General features: G+C 40.8%; 1 protein-coding gene across 7 annotated transcripts in view; it reads right to left on the bottom strand.

The window, feature by feature from the left end:
• Positions 1–21,154, bottom strand: part of kmt2cb (lysine (K)-specific methyltransferase 2Cb) — a 56,907-nt gene that overhangs the window by 33,519 nt on the left and 2,234 nt on the right. For 6 of the 7 annotated variants that reach the window (XM_077614569.1, XM_077614570.1, XM_077614567.1 and 3 more), the window contains exons 2-14: positions 16,878–17,072; positions 9,255–9,343; positions 8,511–8,658; positions 7,877–8,083; positions 6,626–6,735; positions 5,418–5,527; positions 4,736–4,898; positions 4,464–4,635; positions 4,168–4,282; positions 3,709–3,884; positions 3,127–3,479; positions 1,331–1,390; positions 598–1,250 (exon numbers count right to left, since the gene is read on the bottom strand). In XM_077614569.1, coding sequence (XP_077470695.1) covers positions 598–1,250; positions 1,331–1,390; positions 3,127–3,479; positions 3,709–3,884; positions 4,168–4,282; positions 4,464–4,635; positions 4,736–4,898; positions 5,418–5,527; positions 6,626–6,735; positions 7,877–8,083; positions 8,511–8,658; positions 9,255–9,343; positions 16,878–17,071 — 2,550 coding nt within the window. In that variant the 5' untranslated portion in view covers position 17,072. The remainder of the gene's footprint in view (positions 1–597; positions 1,251–1,330; positions 1,391–3,126; positions 3,480–3,708; positions 3,885–4,167; positions 4,283–4,463; positions 4,636–4,735; positions 4,899–5,417; positions 5,528–6,625; positions 6,736–7,876; positions 8,084–8,510; positions 8,659–9,254; positions 9,344–16,877; positions 17,073–21,154) is intronic. The other variant, XM_077614574.1, reaches the window with a different exon arrangement.

The following is a 21,154-nucleotide window of genomic DNA, read 5'->3' as shown; positions in this document are numbered from 1 at the left end:
ATTTAATGCAATGAACAAAAAAAAAAATCTAAGCCCCTCTATTCGAATACATTTTCCCATGGCTAAAAATATGTGAAAGAGTGGAGAGAATTAGTTAGTTACAGGAATAATAATTAAAGTAGTAGCACACATTTACACACCCTCTTATAATTGGACTGGATTCACTATTGAACATTCTATTCGTCCGACAGTGCCTTAAATAAACGTAGCTGTTCTAGAAAAAAATCCAGCAGTGTTTTCCTAACATGTTTATAAAACAAAGGAATCTAACGCTTCCGCAGCATCTCAATACTCAAAGGTGTCAGTCAAGAGAATGATGCAATTGCTATATTGGACCAAACTCTGACATGTAAACAGTCCACTGCAAGAATCTGTTAGCTTTGTTTTTCCATATAAAAATTTAAACTGAGGAGTAAAAAAATTCGACATTAGTGTCAATACGAAAACAATAGCTGCCGTAATGAGCAAAGCACAGGCCCAAGGTAACCCACAACAAGGGATAAAATGGGGTATGATTATTCTCTATACCACCTGAGATGTAAGACAGGTAAAATGGAGGCAAAATTAAATCCCCCGTTTTAATAATTAGAATCTGACCTGTTTTACCCGTGGCCTCCCCGGTGAGAACTTCCTTTTGGTGATAGCAGGCTTCCCCATTCCAATCTTCGGGGTAAGTGGTATAAGAGTAGTGGTGGGCATTAAAATTCCCTGTTCTCCAAAGGTCTGGGATGGTTCTCGGGGAGTTATCCCACGGGCCGCGGGCATGGAATGAGAAGAAGTGGTGACCATCTCTGCCAACTGCTCTACAGTTGCCTTGAGTGCTTTCTCCTCCATAGACAGCATGGGAAAAGAAAGATGTGGAATCTTTTCCGATGTCCTGTTAACTTCTTCTGACATTGCAGAGACTGAGGACTGATGGAAATTGCCATCCGTGCTGTCCTTTAGGTCTTTAGGAGTACTTTTCAACAAAGAAGCCATGGCCACATCCACACACAAAGCCTGGGATAGTGAAACTTCCATTGGTTGGTTCGTGAGAGGTACTGATACAGTACTTAGTTCTTTGGTGGTTGCAATGATGGCCTTAAAATCCTTTGTGCTGGGGGTGACCGCGCCCTGTTTGGGGGAGGTCTCTGTATTTGCTGGCTTGGTTTCTAAAGCAATTTCCTGCGTTGTTTTAGCCTCTATTAGAATCACTGAATCCACAGGACTGTCCGTAATTATGACCTGGGTTTTTGCTGCGGGTTTTATTTCTGAAGAAAACACATGGTGATTACTATTCAATTGCTCAATACCGCTGACATTACATAATAATACACGATTAGGGACCAACCTGGTTTAAATTCTGTGGGTCCGTAGCTTTCACTCTTAATTTCTGGTCCCAATGAAGTGTCTGGAGGGGAAAAAAAGGGGAATTAGGGTGGGATGATCAACACACATCATCATTGACATGTACATTAAAGACATGGCTGCAATTAGGGAGAAGCTAATTTATAAATATTGAGTTAAGGTTATTTCATGCATTACTTAGCAACACTTCACAGGAGATTCAATCTATGTGCTGGTCTTGAATTGAGGGCTCCCATATCAAAGATTAACACTAGCCTGGCATGAATAGAAGTAGTCAGGCTTGGCTTTAAGGCAAAACCCATTGAAAGAAATACAGCCACTGACAGTACACACAGTGTAGTCTTACTGGGGGACACAGCATTTCCATCAACAACTTCCCATGTCACACAGATCTGACATCCACATGCATGCACCTGCAATGCATCTCTGCCAAGGAAGTGAGTAACCATGACAACAAACATCCCAGAGTCTGTTGCTCTGGACCTGCGACTGTGCAGCTTGCAGGTGCTCATCCGGTGCCCATGCCAGAAAGTCATTTAGAAGATGGCCCTCCAAGTCTCTTTAGTGTTTAGCTTTTGACCGAGCTGAACACACACACTCTCATTCATATTTATGCATCCCACACCCCTCCTACAGTGAATGAGGCGATGTTTAGATAAATACACTGCTTTGATTAACGCAGAAAAGCCTTTAAGTAAAGCTTACTTAAGCTTTCGGTAAAGGTACTGCATAAATTTATAAACTGGAGTGTTCATTTACTAGATGCAACTGGGAGAAGGCTTTTTAATGTACTAACACTAAGTAAGAATAAATAGTTTGGTTTAAATAATATACAGTAATTTACATATTATACAAATTGATTCATGAGAACCAAATTTTTTAAATGTAATTTGTTCGCAGCCTTATATTTGTGCTACACAATTAATTTGCTAAAAAAAATGTTTTAAGTAATAACCCTCTTATATGACTTTGATATTAGCTAGATTTGTACAAATTGGGGGGAAAGACATTTGGACGTCCTTTTTTTCACCCCTTAATACATGTTTGAGCTATCGGATCGGGACTCTGTATCCGCAGAACCACAAAATCAAATGACTCGGACTCGACCGCACGCAAAAATATGCAATCAGCGCATCCATAATATACACTCATGAGGTTTAACTGTTACAGGTGGTCCATTGAGGGTAACCATAAGTGAGCAGTGGCCCATGGTGAAAAGAACTTGCGACACCTCTTACTTATACAATCAAGGAGTTGATGACCACAGAGCTGTGTCCTAATGGAGTAGAGTGAGCAATGAGTGTGAGCAGGCATGAAGGAGCATCATTGCTGCATGGCACAATTGGAGAAATATATAACAGCCATCTCAGCACTGAAAATACCTCCTCTCCAGTGGAGTCTAGACAGTGTGGGCAATGCAGCGCCAACTACATCCCCAGCACACCAATCTATTTTCCTGCTGCCACTCATTTCTCTCAGAAGACCATATAGATGCCAAACTGGAGGACTAGGAGTTTAAATGCAAATTCATATGATAATATTAATAATTAATGAGTTATTTAGTATTGTAATGAGTTATTTAAAATTTAAAGTGACAACAGTGCTCAACAGGATCTCAAGGGGTAACTACAAAATGAAATTACGGAACACATGAATTTTCAAAGCTCAACTACAAAACTGTACAATGAATGACAAGTGTAAGAAATGTAGAAGATTATAAAGACAGTGTCTAATCCCAGTAAATGACTGAATGGAAATATTATGGGAATAAGGACCCACCAAGCTCTTGGACAGACGTAACTGGCTTCTCCTCCCGAACAGCATCCTCAAAAGGCTCTGGTTCCGAGAGCAACGGAGCAGCGAGTAATTCCTGCTTGGGGTCATTGTGCATTTCAGGAAGTGGCCGGACGCCAGGTTCTAGGTCCATGTGCTTTTGAGCCGGCTGTAAACCAGTCTCAGAGTCTGTGTGCGTTGAGGCTGGCTGAGGACAAACCTCTGGGCCAGTGTCCATATCCTCTGCTTGAAGTGCCTGCACTGCAGTGGGAGACCTGCAGTTGGAGCAAACAAAGTCTTCTCTGGGCTGGTTTTCTGCTTGGCCTGAGTTTTGACGCTCGCACTCAAGGTGAAGCCATCTGAAAAAAGTGCAAAACCATTGGTCAACAGGGGCATCAAGAGTAAACCATTAAACGTTTAAAGGGCAAGTGACGAATTTTGGAAACACTGCAATTTATTTGAACTGGAAGAACTGGCCATTGACAGCACGAGACATCCAATCCACTTCGGAAGGGAGGTTTGACAGCAATCATTCATCGATTTAACAAGTGAAGATAGTGGAGAAGGGGGCAAAGCATTTTATCTTACCTTTTACAAGTGTGGCAGAGGAGTAGATCTTTGTGATGCTCAGGGTCCAAAATGCAAGCACACATAGGACAACTCAGAGCAGGATCCTGGTTTTGGACACAGTTCTCACAAAGCAGACTAGTGTGGTGCCACAACCCGCTGTTTCGAGTTCCGCACTGGATGCATACCCTACAGTTCTATTGGGCAAAAGACACTTTCTTAATAAATAAAGGTATTCGGATTTTGTTTTACTGTTGTGGGATGGAATGCTTCTGCTGTAATGACTGTCCTATGTTCAATGAGAGTGTATTGACACAACGTGACTCAATTAAGATACCTGTCTTATGAGGTTTACTCAGATACAAATGTCATCTGAAATGGCCATGGAAATATATGTGGGCATCTAATCAAAATGGAAATATTTAGGCATGCGGTGTTAATATAGCCTATGACAGCAACAGAGAAAGACTTTTCTCTTACCTTACATCGCCATCCATTAGTGGGTAGCGTGTCCATGGCGGGTTGCAGACAAAATGTATGGTAGCCTTTGTCACACATGTCACAGACCAGCATTTTAGTGTCCTCACCTGGGTTCCTGGAAAACATGGGTTTTGCACATTGAACTTTACAATGTACTTACTACGACAGACCTGAGGGCCAGATCCAGAGGCCAGATAGTTATGTGTGGCTTCGCAGATGTACCTCCTCCAAAATATTCCCATTGAAGTTAATACAATCAATTACATGTTTTAATGTTCTAATGGCAAGTGACTCACATGCATGTCTGGCAGATTTTACACTCAGGACATTGCCAGCCAGCCCTTCTTAGAGGGGTCACGGCCATGTCCAGGCAGACCCCATGATAATGCTGTCCACAACTGGTGCAAAAGAGTTGGTCCAGTAGATCCCCTGGGCTGTCGCATAGTGCGCAATTTGCATCGTCAACAACTGTGGATGGAAAAATGTAAGCATTTTTATTATGTAGACTAACAAAGACTATAATATAAGCGTCCAGGGAACCATGTGTTGGTAATTAAGTGTAGCTTACATTTATGCATGGCCAAATCAATGTGTTCTGGGCAGAGGAGCGACAGACTCCTGATGTCCTGAAAGGCCCCTGCTGCCCCCGCACAGGGGTAATGGTAGAGTTGAGTACATCCTTCAGCACAGCACTTGATGGATGCTCCAAGGCGCTTACAGTATGCACAGTGCTGCAAGGAAAAAGACATTTGGGGATAAGGGTTGTTTTTGTTCCGCTGAACAATTAGTTACATGTGGCATTTTCAGCATCTACTTATTTTTAGTTGTGTGCATGTTTTTCAAGACAAACTCAACACCCTCTTGTTAATAGTAATACTCCAGGTAAAATCTTATCCAAGCTCTTTTCCTCTCACTGTGCCTTAAGTGAGAGTACTTGAAGAGCCGCTCCAGACTTCAAGTGGAAGATTTGCTGACAGAATGAACAACCAATCGGCGGCAAACACAAACACCCGCACTGTGCCTTTGCTCAGCCTACACGGGCTGAGCCGCCATGAGAGCTCAACCTCAGTTGAGTGGCGTGACCTTTTCCATTTCACAGTTGACAGAGCCACAGTGCCGAGCTGACCTTTACCAGCCAGACTGATCCATCAGCTTTACTGTGCCTCAGTGAGGGAGGTAAACCTTCCCTGACACATTAAGATGGTGTTAATACCCATTAGGGCATGGATGCCCAAAAACCAACCACTCACCTTTGTGCTCCCTGAGTCAATGGCTCGGTCCACATTAAGCAGAGATTGTCCCTCGCCCTCACAAACACCTTCAGACCATGAGGCACAACTCTGATGTGCCCAGCATTGCCCTGTCATGCAAACATTGAAAAGAAAGAGAAACAATTCAACATTTTTGGATCATGTGCTTCACTTTATGAGTACACAACTGTGTGCGGTCGATTGGTCTTTTGGTTGCCGTCTTTTGGTCGCCGGTCTTTTGGTCGCGGTTTTTTGGTCGCCCCGACCGCGACAACGGGCGACCAAAAGACCGGGGACCAAAAGACCGATGACCAAACAAGGTAAAACAACACGGTCTACGCATCAATAAAAGCCAACAATGGCCATGAGCAGTTTCACTGAGCCGACGTGTGAGTGTATAAGAGTTTGTATGTACATGAGTTGTCCCCTTAGGAAGGTACGTCCGTCAGGGTCTTAGCAAGTTCTCCAACAAAAAACAATAAAAGTCCGGGAAATTTGGAGCTTTTCTTTAGCCTAATAATTAAAAGGGCATTAAGTATGACTAAATAGTAATTCGCAGTTTGTATTTAGGGAATTTGAGCAATGATTTAAATGGTAATTATGACTTGACCGTACACAACATCCAGGAACCAGACTTTGATGTATTTTAATTATCAATCAAAACAGGTGACCACAAATAATGCACTGGAAAATTAACGATCACATGTCTTTGGGATTGACACATTTTATCAATTGATATGAGATTAGTTAAATCTAGGGCTGGACAAAATACCCTAAAAATAAAATGTCAGATTTTTTTATACATACATTTTGATTAACAAGTTGTTTCAAGTTTTTCTCCCGCCTACGTTTTCAAGGAGACAATGAGAACAAAAAAAGGGAAAGCTCCTGAATGAATGAAAGGTGTGTTCAAATCTTTGGCAGGTACTATTAACATACAAATGTGTGCCACAGAGACTCAGTGAGTACCGACCTGGGTTCGAACCATCGACCTCAGAACTGTGAGGCCGACACACTCGGCTGCCTGACTATTGCCAAGCATAATTACATAATTAAATTATTTTTTTAATCGAGTCCCACTCCTGGTATTTGTATTCATGTGAGTAGTAATAAGGAAGTAATTGTTACAAATAAAACTTCTCACAAGAAGAGCATTTGGAAATTTGAACAAGAATGATTAGCTGAAAACCAAGCGAAAACCATTTTACCTGACTCAAAGAGAGACTGGACGTTGAGATCTTGTGGAAGGCCGACATGAGAGAGCTCATCCCAAAATCGACTTGCTGGGTCTGGATCTCCCTCAGCACTTACAGACCCGCTATTAAAAAAAATGTACAGAAACACAATCTTATTTTTTGAAAACAAACCGGAATGTCAACATATTGGGGCCATAAGTGGTTAGTTTTTATTTTATTCACTTTATTTTAATATTTTTTGGGGTACATAAATGTGGACATTACATTTTATTTATGTAGGCCAAATTTCTATACCAAATGCTAATATTGGTGCCTATACATAACACAAAATGTGATGTGGACGAACTTTATGAATGGCAGGTCTTTATGTTGGATTGGATTGGATAACTCTATTCATCTCGTATTCGGGAAATTTTGTTGTCACAGTAGCAAGAGGGTGAGGATGCAGAAATAGGAAAGGCATTTTAGACATAAATAGATAGGTAATAAGTAAGTTAATAAATAAGCGTGTTGCTGAAATATATATATATATATACACACATACATGTACATACACACACACATATATATATATATATATATATATACATACACATACATATATAAGCACATACACATACATATATATAAGCACATATATATATATATATATATATATATATATATATATATATATATATATATATATATATATATATATATATATATATATATATATATATATATATACACGTGCATGCATTCAGTAGGTCTTAACCATTTTTTTGTTAAAGAGCCTGACAGCTGATGGGAGGAAGGATCTGCGGAAGCGCTCCTTCCTGCAATGAGGGTGCCGCAGTCTATTGCTAAAAGAGCTCCGGAGGGACTCCACAGACTCATGCAGGGGGTGGGAGGTACTGTCCATGATGGACATCATCCTGGTCAGCATCCTCCACTCTCCCACTTCCTCCACAGAGTCCAAAGGACAGCCCAGAACAGAGCTGGCCCTCCTGACCAGCTTATTCAGCCTGTTCTTGTCCCTCTCCGTGCTCCCGCATCCCCAACATACCACTGCATAAAACACTGTAGATGCCACCACAGTGTCGTAAAAAGTCCCCAGCAGTGTCTTGCACACTCCAAAGGACCGTCTTTTGTTTGTTTTTTAATTAGCAAAAATTGTCACTTTACGGCAGTATATGCCCAATCTATTTGAAGTAGAAAGACTAAAAATGATCACTGCCAGCACCAGAGGTTCAAATTGATTAGGAAAAGGGCTTAACTTACTATGCAAGTTCCTGCTGTCCTGAGGTGGTCTTGCCAGCCACATGTGGCTCGGTGGACCCAGTGTCATTCCCGCCATTGCTCATCGAGTCCCCACTATCATTGTGTCGGAGAAGATTATCGAAGGGCAAGGTGGTACTGAACACTTGTAGTTTCCCCTGACCCAACAGGCTACGAGTCCCACAGTAACACAAGGCACAGAGATGCTCACTGAAAAAGAAAAATGGACAATGGACTCCAATGTGATTTTATATACATATAGCATCTGACTGGAGGAAGATATACAGCCATTGTATCCGCTCTTTTCTGCACAAATTAAAAAAACAAACTTCACGAAGAACACACAATATTAATAAAGGATGTAGAACAAAGGAAAACAACAATTGGATAGTTGTTATGAAATCCCCTTTGTTGTAGCCTATTCTCTCATCAGGAGGTAAATTTAAAATATTTTTAGGTCAGAAAGACGACCTTCTTAAAAAGCTCCCACGAGTACTTCGCCTTCCATCACGAATGTCAATAGCATGAATGGCAGGGATCTGGGAGGAAAGACTGCTACTGTTTTATTTAATGTATGGACAAAGCAAGCATGAAGAATGTTTGTATATTTGCCATTGAAGGCTTTGTTATTACTAACCTGCTTTGGACTCTTTTACTTGTTGGGACAGACGACCCTGCAAGAGTCTCGGCTTGAGGGCTCTGGGCAGGAGGAGTAGGAGATGACATGCCCTCCGGTGCATCACTGCTCAACACTTCCACAGTCCCCCCTGCTTGAACTTCTGCATCTAAAATTGTGGCCAAATTGAATAATTCTGATGACAAAATTAATTTTAAATGACATTTCATCTGTCTAAGATCACTGCATTGCCACAGAAAACACACAATTTTAATGTATGTACACAATTTTGTATGCATGTATGTGTGTGAATATATATACATATACACACAGTAGGTAGACCTAATAAAAGAAAAAAATCCCACTCCCCAGTGTATCTAACATAAAAGGGGTGGAGCATCGAAATGAATGAGAAGTCAAAGCAAAGATCACATGATGTGCTGTACACTACGCACATAAAAAAAAGAACAAATGCGTCTGGAAAGACTGATGGGAATTTAATAAGCTTTTAGGGGGCATTAGCCTTGGGCTCTTTCCCAATGCACCTCAATGCCAATCTTAACAAGAGAGGAGGTTGAGGCGGGGAGTGAAAGATGGCGGATGGGTGGGGAGGGGATCTTTCCGAACCCGCTGCAGCTCAAGCTGAACCTTTTCATTTCTAACCCTGAAGAGGAACGCCAAAGTAACATGAAAACACGCTCATCCATTTTCCTCTAACATCCATTGAAAAAGTATTTCACGAGGAACAGGGCAGTGCAGTCTCACCTGTGTCCTGAGGGCCGATGGACTCTGTTATCTCTGTTCCATCCATGTTGTCCTCCTCGTCCATGGTAGCCCTACCTCTGTTGCGACCCCTAAGGCAAAAAAAGAGGCAAAAACAAATAAATGCGGATAATGTAAATTAGATGTAGACACAGCTGTTGCTGGGTTTGAAAGGGGTGGGTTGGGGATAGTGGCTATACTAATATGCAGTGTATTTTAAGCCATGCTATTAGCAAAGACAAACATATTTTAATATCGATTAATATTTTATTTTCAATTAATGAAATGCTAAAACAATTTCGTTAAAAAGGATACTAGTGCTGTCACAGTCAAATAGTGCTGTATAATATGAAATGATATTAAGCTTTCTTTTGACATTTTATATGTGTACCCTCATTCCATCAAGAGATCCGTTTACGCAATACACATTGTGGCCAGCACATAATTGGTGCTGACTGGCTACAACCTGTTGGAGCAATACAACCAATCGGCCTCAAGATGTCGGTAATTCCACTTAATGGTTAGCAATAGGCTCCTATTCCCAACCATAGGTGAGTAATGCATGTAAAAGCAAGACAATTGAAAATAGCAACAGCTCCACACAGTACACAGAAATCTAATATCAACATAAATAACACATTATTGATAGAATCATGCAAACATGACAGAGCACTTAAAAGTAAAAATCACAAGTGACAAATATTAGTAGCAACTCATTTTTTTGGTTGAGCAAAATTATGTATGCTATTGTGCTTGTGTTTAGACTGTAAAATGTACATTGCGGCAGCACGGTGAGCAAGCTGTTTGCGCGTCTACCTCACAGTTTTGAGATGCAGGTTTCTATCCCAGGTGGGTTCTGACCTTTCTGGGTAGAGGTTTGCATGTTCTCCCCAAGCTTGTGTGGGATTTATCCAGGCTCTCTGGTTTAGTGCCACATCCCAAAAACATACAGGGTAGGCTGGTTGAAAACTGAATTGCCCCTAGGTATGAGTGTGAGCGTGAATGGTTGTCCGTCTCCTTGTGCCCTACGATTGGCTGGCCACTGATGCCCATAGTCAGCTGGGATAGGCTCCAGCATTCCTCTCGACCCTTGTGAGGATAAGCGGTTCAGAAAATGAATGAATGAATGATTACCCTATCGAGGAATTAAGTGAACAGATGCTTTTAGCACTGCAAAATTATGTGAGAACTCAATGTAATGCAGGGAGTATGACCATTTTTAATTTGGATAAATTTGAATCATTCCTTGATTCACTGCCAGCCCTCCAATTAAAATTGATTTCCACGTTTGTTGCCATCAGTGGCAGCAAAAAATTGAACCTATTGTCGAATTGATGATCCAGTAGTGGCGGATTAGTTGATTAATCACGGCAACCCTAACAGTAATTATTTGGTACTGAAAAACAATCTTATCAAATTGGTATGAACACCAACTCCTGTGTATGCAATATAGTAATCTGACAACTTCACATCTGTCACCTCTTTAAAAAAGTCATTAGCACTTAAATCCTCCACAACAGTAATTTAAGAAAGAATACAAGTGGTACATGAAAACGACCTTTTCTTTGGTCCAAAACACTTTCCTCAATAACCAAGCTCAACTTGCACAATTTAACTTGCATTTAAAAGGTAAATGACACACTTTGAAATGTCACTGTAATTATGACATGTTGACTTGTACAACCCCTCAGAATTTCGTAGTGGTTATTTCATACTGAAACTTTAACAGTAATTTGAAGGTGCCTAATGATCCAAGTGTTTTTCTGTGCCAAAAGCCATATATTAGTGTTTATTGTACGTACTAGTGTGACTGTACTGCACTGCATTCTTGTATTTTATGACTCAGTTTTCATTGTTTTAATTTTTATTGTGAGCAGTTCATTTGCACAGTTATGTCGAGTGTATGTCTATTTGTCAATTGCTAATTACTCAATTTAGCATTGCTGGGAGTTGTGTTTAAGTTTAAGTACTAAGATTCAAATACCTAGTTAATTACTAACAGTTAGGAACAAATTCCATGTCAATTTCATTTCCAAACAGTGCTAAGAAGTCAGGGGGTGGTCAAAAGTTTTTAGAAGACTTTATGTACAGTCCATAACCCCCCCCAAATAAAAAAAATAACATTCATGCTCACATATATTGCACGCTCAGGCATGCGTGTCCACACAGAAAATATAGGATGAAGCCTTTCTTTGTCACTATTCACTTGGAAGCTGGCATTTTGCTGACATCATCTCGGCACTCGGCACGTGCCAGGCATAATTGTAGTGGATATGACAGTTAACATGCTAAACGGGAAGAGCAAACACCGCCCAAATGAGCGCAATTGTGTCTCAGGGGTCCATGGAATGATACAGGCGCTAAGAGGAGGAGGAGGAGATGGCAGGATGTGGGCTGGCATCATTTTGATGTCACCAGAGAGAGGAAGAAAAAATAACAAATCGCAAGTGGCGGACTGCCAAATGGACCCCTCCCTTTAAATAACTCCGATGCCATGATAAGTAACAAGCCAAAAATGAATAGACACGCCTACCTAGCCAGCTTTTAAAAGCAGTTTACCTGCAAGCATTGCTTAATTGAGTGGAATCTTTCCATCAAGAAAATAGTGTGAACACAGCTAAACCCAAAGTTGTGGAGTTTTACTGTCATTTCAAGTCCAGATAATTAAAAGGTATGACAAATAGTTGACGTTATGCCCAATTACTCAACTTGTATATCCATTTCTGACCTGATTTTAATGGAAAGTTTTTTTTCAACTCACACATGTACAATTGTGTCATTATGGGGTCATGACTATTTTCAAAAATGCAAATTCCCACCATGCTGAAATAAATAAATAAATAAATAAAATCAGACTTAGGCTTGTCGTCATCATTGACTAGACAAAAACCTAATTGTCATCATACCCAGCTGCGTATGACGAAATTGAAGGTGCTTCTCCACGAAGTGCACTTTTCTCAGGCAAGAGTTCAGACTTGCTGGCAATTTTGCCGTGATGGATACATCGCATCACTGTTACATAGGCACAGAAAGACGATAACATTTGAAAAAAAATGCGCAAGCCTTACATGACTGTTGTGCTGAGCAGTATAGTGATATACATCACAAAAACTATCAAAATGTTTTATTCATATCATATATTTTGAATTATACAGAGGTCGGGCGGCCCGTCACATGAGTGGTTAGCGCGTCGGCCTCACAGCGGGGGACCTGGGTTCAAATCCAGGTCGGTCCACTTGTGTGTAGTTTGCATGTTCTCCCCGGGCCTGCGTGGGTTTTCTCCAGGTACTCCGGTTTCTTCCCACATTCCAAAGACATGCATGATAGCCTGATTGGACACTCTAAATTGCCCATAGGTATGAGTGTAAGAGTGAATGGTTCTTTGTCTCCTTGTGCCCTGCGATTGGCTGGCCACCAATTCAGGGTGTCCCCCGCTTCTGGCCCGAAGTCAGCTGGGATAGGCTCCAGCACCCCCCGCAACCCTAGTGAGGATAAAGCGGTTCAGAAAATGAGAGGAGACAGAGGCCATGTCTTGACTTGTGGCTTGAAAAAAAAATACACATTCATTCTTCCTCCAGCCAATATGCACTCTTCCACCAAGACTCCAAATACAGTGGCACCCCTACTACAAATGGTCCTACATATGAAATAAACAGGTTACAAAAAGCCTAGATGGGAAACCCTTTGTTCCAAGAAAGGGCTAAGAAGGCATCTGTTAAGATCAGATAACTATAGCTGTCCGTAGTCAGAGAAAAACAAACAAGTCACACAGGCCCTGCCAAACTATGAAATAGGTAAAGGTCTGGAATATATGGTAATTATACAATTGTAGTAAAATTAAAAAGCCACATATTGTGAGATTGTTTTCGAGGTGAGCATCTTGTCATTAGCAGTTATTTGACAGGTTTTATCACAATTGTGTCAATTAAAAAAACATTTGTGTCATCGTGCAACCGTTACTCCAATGCAAATCCAGTCGCAGTAATTAACCTCAAAAGTTATTCCAAGAACAAGCAAAAAACTGAGACAATCATAATTTAGTTGGGTATGATTTAACACTGGGTTTGTTGAGAACATCTTCACACAAAAAAAATCCAGTTGAGGCCTTGTGTTTGCTGCAAAACAGATATATTCAGTGTATGCCAGAGAACTGTGCCGGAATCGGCTGTGCGACTTTTCATCTCTGCACCTCCCTCCCTTCCCCAGTCCCACCATGGCAAGAGAGGAAAAAAGGTGAAAATAATGCTGTGGTAAGTAGTCCCAGTGAGAAGTGAGCGGTATGTAAAACATGACAAGGATCAAGCGGCTCTGGAATGAACTGGCAAGCAGATGGAGCGTGGGCAAATGAATGTATTTCGATGACCACTTCCACAAAATAAATTATTTAACGTCTGATTCAAACTAATTTGTAATATTTCAAAGGGGTAACATGAAAAAAAGCTACATTCATCTTCCATTCAAAATGATTTTTCCCACCCAATTAGATTCACATACTGTTTAATATAGCCAAAAACTAAATGAAAATGTGCATTTTATCTAATAGAAACTAGAGTTTGCCCTGAATTTACACAAACTCCAAAACAAATCTACTTTTTAACACACAAACTATTCACTTTGCTTAAAGGGAGAACATCAGCTGAAAAGGAAAGCCACACATCCCGTTTTTATGCACCAACAATTGCAACCTTATTGGGCTGCAAGAAGTAATTATTATTGACCAAACTGGATGTTTATATGTGTAAAAGCATCGCGAGTAGGAATATACTGTATGCCTGTGGTAATGTGATCAACCTGTACCTATGAGAAGTTAGCGCTTGTGCTTGAACCCTTAGCCCGATAAGCTATTATTTCATTCATTCATTAAGGAGTGACATTTGAATGGGTTTGAAAAGTTACATCTAATAAACTAAATAAATTTTGATCGAAATGTTCAATTGACTGCTCTTCAATAACAACTTATCTAACTGGTATAGTGCCAAAAGCACTTTATAAGGCCCCACATGAACTAACGGGAAGCATATCTTTTGAGGAGAGTCATTTGAACCCAGAGTATACACAGGTGCATTTGTCTGGTGCTATGAACGATGGGAAGTTTTTTTTCTCCTAATGGCTTATTTCATTTGGGATGTCTTGCTTTACTGTGGCCACAGGAAGAATTCTGTAGGGTATTGAATTTTTTGGAAGATTGTAAAATCATCAGAATCTGATTTAGAGCAAAGTTACTCTGGATAGCAAAAGCCAAAATAGCCTCGCTGTGGAGATGGTCTCTACCTGACCCCAGTTGGGTAACTCTACTTTGTTTCTAGAGAGAGGCAGTAGCAATCATATGAATCATTTACATGTGTGGTCCCCAAGCACCGGTCTGCGAGCCAATACCAGTCTGCAAGCCACTTGGTCCCGGTCCGCCAGAGAAAAAAAAATACTTTAAAAAAAAAAAAAATATCTGACGCACACAGGGAGCTGTGACTGCTCAAGCATGGAACTCATAAGCCAACGTGTGCTACACCTCAGGGTTGCCAGATCACAAGGGCAGCCAAATTAACCCAATAACAATGTAAAGTTAATCCTGACAGTTAAGTGGGAACACACCCAAACCAATCTGTCAACACTGCTGCACCTCTGCACATTCACACTCACTCATGCACTTTTCATATAACAAATGTGGCTGGTGGCACACTGTGTCCGCCGCTGGAGATCCTCTCGGTCGCATCCGAGTCAAGGGTTTTCTCGGCCGAGCGAACATTGGCCGAAGCACTGAGCTCCAGCGGCACCAAGCTGCTCTTGAGGAAGCAGGCCAGGCCATCACGGTCGGTCTTCCTCGGGTGAGGTATCAAGGGTGTGGCCGACGACGAGGCCGGCCACTCCCTAGATCCCCCAGCCAGCAGTCCAAGAAACCACCCAGGGCAAATTGTTCCTGCTTTAGCAATATCTATCCTTTCTTTTATCCATCCATTTTTAACACCACTTATCCTTGTCAGGGTCTCAAGTTGCTGGAGCCTATCCCAAGTGACTTCGGGCAAAAGAGAGAGAACTATTCACACTTATAATCATAAAGCCACCGAGTGGGACTCGAACCCATGCCACTCGCACCGAAGTCAGGTGAAATTACCACTGCACCAATGGCCCTGCATTGTCTATTAATAATAATACAAACCAAAAATATGATATGTGCATCTGGCTATGGACATCTCTATCTACAAAGTACAGTTTCAGTCCAACCTATTTAACAGTCTCCAAAATGTATCAGTATGGGTTCACCGTCTGCACAACACAGCTGTTTTGTACATCAGGCTCACACCTCCCTGACAGCAGGAATACAATCGTTTTGCCCAATCACCACCAATACCCTCCGTTAATCAAGGTTGCGCAAAGTCCTGTGTGTGTTTTAAACATACTCATCAAGAGTGAAGCTGCAGCCAAATGGGTAATTAAAATGCTTACAATGGATTATAATAAATTTGTTGTATCAGGCAATTGTCAGTCGTCGTCCCTCTATGCTCTCCCAGTTGTGTGCCATAGATATGAACGAGCAAGTGTGCTGCTCTCACAGTGCATTACTGGGAAGGGTGTCCACCACGTCTCACCCAGTCATCTTGAATAGCGTCCGGGACACCTGTAATCCTAGCCGTATAGAGAATGAATAGAATTTCTCCTGATCAGTATTATTTTGAATGACTATGCTAGACTTTCCTGTTTTGTGTTTTAACATTCACGATTGACTGGCGAACAGTCAAAGTTGCTCCTCATGCAAAATCAGGCTGGATAGGTTTCAACACGCACATGACTCTGATAATAAAGTGTGGAAAATGGGTCAATGTTTTGTCCATGATTCCAAATGATTAGATTATAAATCTGTAGTATCATTTCAGTATCCGTTTGAAACGTGTTAAAAGACTAATAATATTAAATAAATTATTAAGAAAAAGTGTTTTTACAAACCTACTAAATTCAAATTCACAAAACGATTGTGTATTGAGTATTAAAGCTTTAAAATAGGGAAAATAAGGGTGGGCCTTCAGGACTCAGACACTTGTAAGCGCGTCTGCTGACTGTACTCAAACAACATCCTGCTCATGTGCAGACTTTCAATCAAGTTACCTCTACTTTAGACAATGAGGAAAATGGATCCTACTTTTCTAGTTTGTTTCCTGAGTTTACATATCTCATCTACCATTGCCAACGATGTTCTGCGAGCGTGCACCCGTTGAGTGCGCCGAAGGCCGGCTGTTTTCCCATGCGTTATTACATAAACACCCGCGGGAATATATATTTTGGAGACACGGACTTTGTCACTCGTGGGTGTAGCTTGATAGCCAAGTGAATGAGAAAGGTGGAATTAAGGCAAATAGCCACTGGCAGCACTTAGATATAGAAATAGCTGAGAGCCAGAAATATAGGTTTTTACTGACGTCAATGAATTAGACTCGCCCCCCAAAAATATTGCCGCCTGCCAAATTCAAAATCATAATTGCTCTCAGTCTCTGCACATTTTCAGCACTTCGTATCTTCAAAAATGTTTCATGTATGCAAGCATGAATCATGAAAATGACTTGACAGAGCCTTCAACCTCTATTTGATGGCTAAAACATGACATCTTGATGAACCAAAAATAAAACCAAAACATACTTTTTTCTGTTCTTAGAGGAGGCTGAAAGTTGCGCCTGAGGAAGACAGGCAGTAGCATCATCCTTGCGTGGCCCGCCACGTTGTTGCTTGTCGGCTTGCGAGGGGCTCCCTGTGGATATGGCCCCTGCGCAGCTGGAAGGGGGTGCAGAGGGTCCCTGGTCAGAGGGTTCCACAGTCTGTTCCTCTGATGACATTCTAACACGTATACAAACAAAGATGCAGGATGGTTCACAGTTTGGTGGCATTTCGATTAGAACATTTACCTTAATAATATTTAGAAAATATCTTATATACATTAATACCTTGACATACGAGTGCCCCGACATATGAGGAATTTGAGATACGAGTAAAAATCCGAGCAAATATTTACCTTGAAATACGAGACACATTTTGAGATACGAGGTGGCCGAGACACGAGGCTACTTATGATTTCTCGCAGCATCTCCCTCATGCAAAGATCTCTACGAGCACACAACTTTTTAATGCACAAGCCAGCATATCTTTTTGTTTTGTTTGTTTGCAAAATTGAGAATAGGCCATTAATCCATGATTCAACCAATACATTTTGTGGTTGATTTAGAATTGCTCCTTGCTGTTGACTTTTAATGGATGCAAACTTTTGCAAGTTGGGGGCCATATTCTCTCACTTGCTTACACCAGCGAAGACACGCAGGTGCATTCTACTAGCAGTGGAGATGCACCCATTAAAATGGGTCTGCCATTTTATTCCCATGTCCATTTTGTGGAAGTAATATACTGATATACTATAATTTTGGGTGTTTCCTGTCAAATCTGTCAGCATTCAAATTCTGTTAAACACTTAAATGCCTTTTGTCTTGTGCACGTAAAAGGGCGTAAAATCATATGCAATTTTAAATTTGGAGGCAGGTAGTATAACAAAGCACATGTATGCATTTTAAAGTCTCCTAGAAATCCATCCGTCAAACATTAAAACTGCCACTGACACATTTTTCCGCATCTTTTATACTGCCAATGCCGCTTAATAAGGAAGGAAAACTTGAATGAGAATTGGAGTCCCAAGTACGCCAAAGGATTGTCAAGCCAATTAATTAATTATGCATGTTACCCAGTGGTCCTCACATCTCACTGCCACAAAGTTAAAATTCAACATATTTTCTAAATGGAATTCTTTGTCATTCATGGCCCTGGAAAGGTCAATGATCCAGGATTCACAGTGGACCTCAGACTTAAGGGTCACGCATTTTGGGTCATTGGCACACTTGAGCCGATTACGTACAGAGAGTGGGTCAGAAGTCTAGAATGGAGAAACGTTGGCATACCTTGACAGTACGCAGGGCAGACACAAAAACTTCAAACTTTAGTGCGAGAACAAAATAAGGCCCGTCATTTAGGAAGCCTAAGGTCTATTGCAGTGCTTCTCAATTTTTTTCTGTCCGGCAAAAAGTATATTTCTTAAGTCACAAGCGTCCCAGGTATCGCTTTGTGCCTTCCTTGGGGGCCCCACCCCACTAATTGAGAAGGTCTGATCTAACTAAGCAACTTTTACTGTGTCAATTCTAAGTACAGTAAAATGTGCTACAAGAGTTTAGTTTCTATGTTGTTGTGGGACAACAATGTGAGGATTTTTCTATCAATTAATCACCCCTTATAGGCTTAAGTAGAGAGGTGTTCCTTAATGGGATTTCTGTGTGCATGTAATCAAAACCAGGCAATCAAAACCAGGCAAGGTTTTCAAATTTCAAATACTTTTCGGAACAAACACTCAAGATGTCAAATCGTAAAGGAGCACTGACACCATCTGACTGCCTTGTCTCTCTTCTTTTTTTTTTTGCTTGTGCCTTATTGGTCTCGGTCAGCCTGAAGGCTCTTCACACAGATGGTGGTCTAATAACACAAGTCTTTAGAAGGGCAAACTACTACTGTACCAAAGACTGTTGGAGCAATGGTAAAAAAAGAATTTGAGAACTTATAGAATTACAAAAAAACATTTGTACTACACAACGAGCAGTGGCACTTGAAGCATGGCACACATCAAGCGACACGCAGACAATTGCAAACAAAATGACACCCTGAACTCACCAAAATATACGTACCAGACCACGGCAGTGGGGGAAAATAAAAACTAGGTAATACAATTTATTTATTTTTTTAATCAGAGAACTACATCTTGGAATCACTGCACTTAATTCATTTTTTTTAACCCTTGTCTAAAACTATTTGCCCAAGTTTCCAGGACAGACGGGTTTTCACAACAACAACAAAAACCACAAATGCAGTATGTCCATGATTTTCATGTATTTTTGACATTCACCAATATATCGGCAATTTTCAACCATATTTTAGATTCACAAACACAGCAGTACCTCTACTTACAAATGTGTGGGGAGAAGAAAAAAACATTTAATCCCACCCCTACTCTCATGAAATAAACAGGTAGACAATTCGACCAGTGCACACTCCCTTTACCTATTTTGATATGCATGAAACAGTTTTATATTGGACAATGCCTTTAGCGTGTCTTTAACTCAATGCCATTGACGTTCAAAGAGAAATGAGCATTGCCTCATGGTTAATAAGAAGTGCTGAAAATGTGGAGACTTGTAGCGTAGTGGTTGAGTTGCTGAACCAAAGTGGGAGAGGTCTGACTTCTCTAAGCACCATGGTTTCAAATCCTGCTTTCTACTCTTTAACTCTATTTTCAAACAAAAGACAATCACATGTAATGTTTTACATGTTTATGAAAAATATGAACATGTATTTTTGTTTTGTTTAAACTTGCACAAATAGCAGTCAAATCATTAATGGCTACAGCAACACTGCCACCTCGCAGATGGAGGACAGGCCCTTGCGTGCACACACACACACACACACACACACACACACACACACACACACACACACACACACACACACACACACACACACACCGGTGTTTGTGTGAATATCTGACCAACTGCATGATATCCATCTTAACAATAAGTGTGCTAGCCCTCCACAAATACACCTTCAACAGTTCCTTAGCAGAATGTATTATTTACACATTAGATGCCACAATAAATGCATGAACAACATTCAAATACATGCCACAAATATGTGTGAAAGTCATACATATATATTTCTTGTTCTCAAAAAACATCATACATTTGTGGATCTAAAAAAAACGTGTGAAGCGTAGTTGTATGTGTGAATAGTTTCTAGTAGACTGAAACTATTAAATAAGGTTCAGCTGCAAAACTGTGTGTGCTGTTTTATAACAAATAGTTGAACAACTTCAACAACATCAATTCCAGCTGTAGGAAAAATTTGTGATTGCTCAAACGTTGGTGAGAAATATCTACACACATCCTGAATTCAACTCTTTTACTCGGGTTATCAACTATAAGTGTTCCAAAGCAACGCAACCTTTTTAGTGCTGCCAGTGTACTAGTATGCTGGAAGAAAATTCCAGAACCACATGCAATGTACATAGATAAAAGGCCATTTTACATGCCACAGACATATGTTCATCGCATGCCACATTTTACATCATGCCCTGACTGATTAGTAAATGTTCTCAAGAGAAAATGGTGAACAGTTTGAGGATATACTACTTTCGTTGCATTGGTATTTTGTGCAGAGATTTATGACGACTTTTCATTTACCACCAGCTGTCTTGAAGATTACCTGCGCTGCTGAGGTTCAGTCAATCATGTTTTCTCTAACTGCGCCTTACATGCATTCATAAAGTACACGATGGAGACTTCACTTGGCTCGTTTAGTGAGTAGCCTCGGTGTTGTCCTGCATCTCATAATTGCTCATTTTGTGTCTACCGTTCTATTGCTATCAATTTTTGGCAGTGCTAAATGATTAGCTGTTCCTCAGCATCTTCTTCGTCTCCTGAACGTTGGTCTGAAACCAGCGTTCATTGTCACATCAGGGTCCTCATTCATTTTGGTGTTCGGGTGGTGTAATTAAACCTTAAGTTTGTCCACATTTATCGAACATTCTCATTATTATTGATGAGAAAAAATATTTTGGTAGTTATCGTTTTATCGCCCAGGGCTACTTATAACATTACAACTCAATTACAGTGCTCTCTCACCAATACACAATTTAAGGATCCACCTTTTAAAGGCACAGATTGCAAAACATAACATTTGCTATCTAGAAAACGTATTAAGTGTTTCTCAGAGCTTTCAGAGTTCTTAGTCGTTCTTAATATGTACAAAACATCAGCGGGGGGTGAAACAAGAGCAGTTGATTTTCACAAACTGCAACTGTCAGGAGACTATCCCCCGCAAGGGGCTTGTAACTA

This window comes from Stigmatopora argus, chromosome 12 (assembly GCF_051989625.1).
Source record: "Stigmatopora argus isolate UIUO_Sarg chromosome 12, RoL_Sarg_1.0, whole genome shotgun sequence".
In the NCBI taxonomy this organism is placed as follows: Eukaryota; Metazoa; Chordata; class Actinopteri; order Syngnathiformes; family Syngnathidae; genus Stigmatopora; species Stigmatopora argus.
Note: the sequence above shows the minus strand (reverse complement) of the source record. Positions and strands in the feature narration are given on the sequence as shown.